Below are 4,469 nucleotides of genomic sequence, written 5' to 3' on the forward strand. Positions count from 1 at the left end.
CGTACCTAGCGCCCCGCCTTCCCCCTCGGCAGGGGGCAGTGCAGTGCTAGTGTGTGAACATGCCCTGGCCCTGAGGGACGCTACCATCCCGCCCCTTGGCATCGCCCAGCAGCTCCTGCCCGGGCAGCGGCTCAGACGCTGAAGCAACAGCGGCCCCTGGCTGTCAGGAGCCGCCCCGCAGCCGGGCTGACGGGCCGCGCGGGCGGCAGATCCCGGCCCGCCAGGAGGAGGAGCCTGCTCAGAGAACTACAAGCCGCGGCCCTGAGGACTCACCTCCCCAACCTGCCCCACGGCGCGCCTGCATCAACTGCGCATGCGTTCCGGGCGCCGGCCACAAGAGGACTGCTTTGACCTCCGGCAGCGGTAGAAGATGGCGGCCGCCGCTAGGCTTTCGCACAAGGTGACGGGCACCCCATTTCCCCTGCCGGGCCTACCTCTGCAGCCCATCCCGGTTCCCTTCGTTTGGCCCTCAGGCGGGGGCCCCGGCTATCCCCATGCTCCTAACCCTGCCTGACTGCTCTCCCCTTCCCCCCTCAGGTCCGCTTCTTCAGCACCGGCCTCGTCCGCCCCGCCACCCATCTCGTCAAGGTGGGCCGTTGGGGTTGGGAGGGTGAAAGGAGTGGTGTGTATGCGTGGGGGCGCCCCGGGGAGGGGGAGCGGGACCCCCAGGGGCTGGCAGTGCTGCGCATGCGCGGGGACATCCCTGCGAGGGAGGGAACACCCAGAGGTCCGCAGTGCTGCGCATGTGTCGGGGTGGCCCCTGCTTGGCCTGCCCTAGACCTTAAGGGGCACCGTCGGGCCTGGCCCCTTGTTGGGGGGGTGGGGGGTGTAGATCAGCCTTGCCTGTGGCTGCTCCTTTGGGTGCAGGGAGTGTGGAGAGCAGCTGGGCCCTATGAGAGCCTGTCAGCAGGTTGGCAGCTGCTGGCCAGGATGATGCAGGCAGAGCTGTACCCTGTCTAGTTTTTTCAGGTTCACTGGTTCCCTCCTCCAACACTTTCTGTCACTGATAACATGACAGTGGTGCAATTTGAACTAAAACACGTTCCATGCACTTTAGTGCAAAGCCCACCACCGCCACTTTCTCAGTGCAGATGTGTGACAAATGGGTGCTAATTAAAAGCACCCAGCACCACATTGGAAGCATGTGTAAAAATGCCATGAGTGTTGGCTACAGCCAAGGCTGAGGACTGTGGCTGGGGTCTTCTAATGTTCCTGCTAGAAGCAAAGCCAGAGGTTCCCAGCTAGGGGGTTTTGCCCCTCTGCTCAGGGACAGACCGGGTTTGGGGTCAGGAAGGAATTTTACTCCATGGTCAGATTGGTATGGACTGAGGGGTACGGGTCAGGGGTTGCCTCCCTGTAGCAGGACACGGTCTCTGCCCAGGACCTCCTGAAAATATTGCCAACATTTTCATAGAAGCAGGATGCTGGCTGCCATGGCTCCCTTGCTTTACCTGCAGCAGGTGAGGGTGTTAGGTCTGTGTTGTGTCAGGGTTGACAACTGTATATGTAGAGTGTAGATGAAAGAAGGTGCAGGAGAGTTTTTGGCTAGGGCTGGGAGTTGGACTAACTGACCTCTGGAGTCCCTTGTCCAACCTGGCTCTTTTAGGATGCTGTGAAGTCCTGCCCTCCTCCCCTCCCCCATGGCTCTAGCTAGAAGCCCACTCAACAGCTCTCAACCAGGGATGCAACACTTCAGAGGATTATTGGGAGGGGACATGGAGGGTAGAAAGATGGAGAACCACTGAGCTAAGCTGTGAGGTGTGGCATGCATTTCACTGAGGCATGTTTCCTAAAGTGCACTGGAGTCTCCTGATTGGGATGACAATCATGGTGCCCTTTGACCACTTCAGACAGGTTGTTTTCACCAGCCCCTCTAATTGCAGGTCCCCAGAAAAACATGCCAATTGCAGATTACCTTTGTTCTGGTAGAGCTTGGCTCTTAGTTTTCTGCCTCTAGCCAGCTAAATGCAGAGGTGTCTCAGCTGCCCTAAGATTTCCCACTCGGCGTGACAGACATGAGGAAGCTATAGCATGTGCACTGAGAAACGGGTCCTGTCTGGGAGTAGAATGGACTTCCAGCGGCTCATGGCTTCTGCCCCACTGCAGACCAGTCCTGAAGGACATGGGAAGACCTTGCTGTGAGGTTGTTCTGAAATTTCCAACATCAGTGCTAATAAACTTGTTATTTATAATTGTAAAAGCACAATATGGATTTAAACTTGCTGCTTTTTATTTCATACTGGGGAGGCATAACAAATTGGTTTTCCAAAAATTATAATTAATGTTCTGTTAGATCTGTGTGATTATCCTGTTTGAATCATAGGGCTGGAGCTGTATTTTCAGAGATTACTTCTAGTCAGCACGATCGGACTTTCAAATGATTGGCGTTCTGGTTTGCTGAAGTACCACAGGCCTGGCATGCACAATGTCAAATAACCAGAAACTAGGTGTAATGAAATGGTAACCACGGCAGCTGCTACATGCTGTCTGTTGTAGACCTCAAGCAAATTCTTATCAGCTGTGGGAGCTGAATAATGCCTTACTGTTAAATCTGAGCAGAAAGGAACATTTTGCCTAATGTCATTCAAGGTCCAGGGAGTTTGATCCTTCTTGTTTTTTCAAGCCTCCAATCCAGGTGTATGGACTAGAAGGTCGCTATGCTACTGCTTTCTACTCTGCTGCTTCTAAGCAGAAGAAACTGGAACAGGTGGAAAAGGAACTGAGTCGAGTATTGGTAAGGGGAGCTTTGTTCAGTTGCATCTTTTAAACAAGATAGTGTGGTTCTTAAGTAACCATTTAATCTCCAATTACTGTAGAACGTGGATCATTATTATCAAAATGGTTAGCAACCTACTTGGCAGGTTGCTGAATTAAAAATAAGCTGCTGTTTCAAAGAGTGTGGCTTCTTGAGTTACCCAGAGTTAGTCAGTGTGTTGCAGAACTGATGGGAGAGAAGCCCTTTGAAATAAAAGCAAACAGTTGGAGTACCTCAGTCAGAAACTTATAGTTAATTTGCAAACATTTGTTTTCATGGTGGGTTAGGAACCTGTGTGAAGAATTTAAATGATACTACAGTTGTTTGGGGGTAACTTACTTATAGTTTCCAACAAAGGAACAGAAATTTCCCTAGCTCTTTAGCAAATTCTGAGCATTGCAAACTTTAAAATTATGCATGTACATTATATAGAACATATGCTTATAATGCTTTTGCTCCCTGGTCTACTTTTTTTTTTCATAAAAAGCTTTTAAGTAGGACAATAGGAAAGCTACTTGGCTTTGAATACCCAGGTTGTCCATGTTCTGCTTAATTAAACATAGGGAATTTCCAAGTATATGTTACCAATTTCCAAGTATATGTTACAGTGTTCTTTCTATTGGTAAGCCTGTTTTTTGGGTTTGGTTTTTTTTTCTTAGACTCTTATGAGGGATCCCAAAGTGGCTAGTGTTGTCCTGAATCCTCACGTAAAGGCTGCAATTAAGAAAAAAACTGTAAATGATATCTTAGTAAAAGAAAGGTTCTCCCCCATCACTGTCAACTTGGTCAGTAAGTAAGCATTTCTCTTCTAAGTAGTCTGAACTCTTGATTGGCAATTACTGTCATGCTCTGGTAAAATTAAATACTGCAGTGTCTTCATGCTGAAGGTCTTCCTACATAAAATAGCTATAGAAGTTCTTGGGTACATGCTATGGATTTCTGTCATGCATAACGTGCATTGAATGCACTTTCTATATATAAGTTTATATATAAACTTATCACAAGATCTTGCTCACGTTTGGTTTCTGTGTGTTCCTCTCTTTCCAGATTTGCTTGCTGAAAATGGTCGCCTGCGTCAGACTCCTGATGTGATTTCTGCTTTTGGAAAGATCATGAGTGCATACCGTGGAGAAGTGCTCTGCTCGGTCACCACCGCTCAGGTAGATAAGGAATACCAAGATTGAGATTGGTAGGAAGAGATAATGTTTGTATTCAAGTTATTGCTCTGGAAAGCCTGAGCCAGAAAAGTTAAGAACATATGTGAAATAAGGAGCATGACACATTCACAGCAATAATAGCAGAGTTGTTACACACTCTCTTTATTTTTTCCCAAATAAAACTTCTTAAATTTGTATTATTTCCCAGTGCTTGCATTGTGTCAGCTCTTATAAGCCATAAGTTAGTTTTTAATAATGCAATCAACACTAGGAGGTTCACACTGAAATAGCCTACTATTTTAGTAGGCTTTTGTTTGCTGTCATTGCTGCTACTTGTTAACTTCTGTAGTAGGGGCGGGCAATTATTTTGGGCAGAGGGCCGCTTACCGAGTTGTGGCAAGCCGGCAAGGGCCACATGACAGGCAGCCAGGGCAGATAAATATTAATTTTCTAAATTTTGTAGGGGCCCCACGGGCTGGATAGAATGGCCCAGTGGGCTGCATTTTGCCCCACCCCTGTTTAAATAGATACCTTTCTTCCCTGTAAAATAAGAGAAA

At 48.4% G+C, this 4,469-nt stretch overlaps 1 protein-coding gene across 1 annotated transcript in view; it reads left to right on the top strand.

The window, feature by feature from the left end:
- The first annotated feature begins 340 nt into the window (after positions 1–340).
- ATP5O (ATP synthase, H+ transporting, mitochondrial F1 complex, O subunit) overlaps positions 341–4,469 on the top strand; it is an 11,136-nt gene continuing 7,007 nt past the window's right edge. The window contains exons 1-5 of the mRNA XM_019525491.1: positions 341–400; positions 538–588; positions 2,624–2,734; positions 3,415–3,544; positions 3,803–3,915. Coding sequence (XP_019381036.1) covers positions 371–400; positions 538–588; positions 2,624–2,734; positions 3,415–3,544; positions 3,803–3,915 — 435 coding nt within the window. The 5' untranslated portion in view covers positions 341–370. The remainder of the gene's footprint in view (positions 401–537; positions 589–2,623; positions 2,735–3,414; positions 3,545–3,802; positions 3,916–4,469) is intronic.

This window comes from Gavialis gangeticus, unplaced genomic scaffold, assembly GCF_001723915.1.
Source record: "Gavialis gangeticus isolate Ggan-Ray unplaced genomic scaffold, GavGan_comp1, whole genome shotgun sequence".
NCBI classification, from domain to species: domain Eukaryota; kingdom Metazoa; phylum Chordata; order Crocodylia; family Gavialidae; genus Gavialis; species Gavialis gangeticus.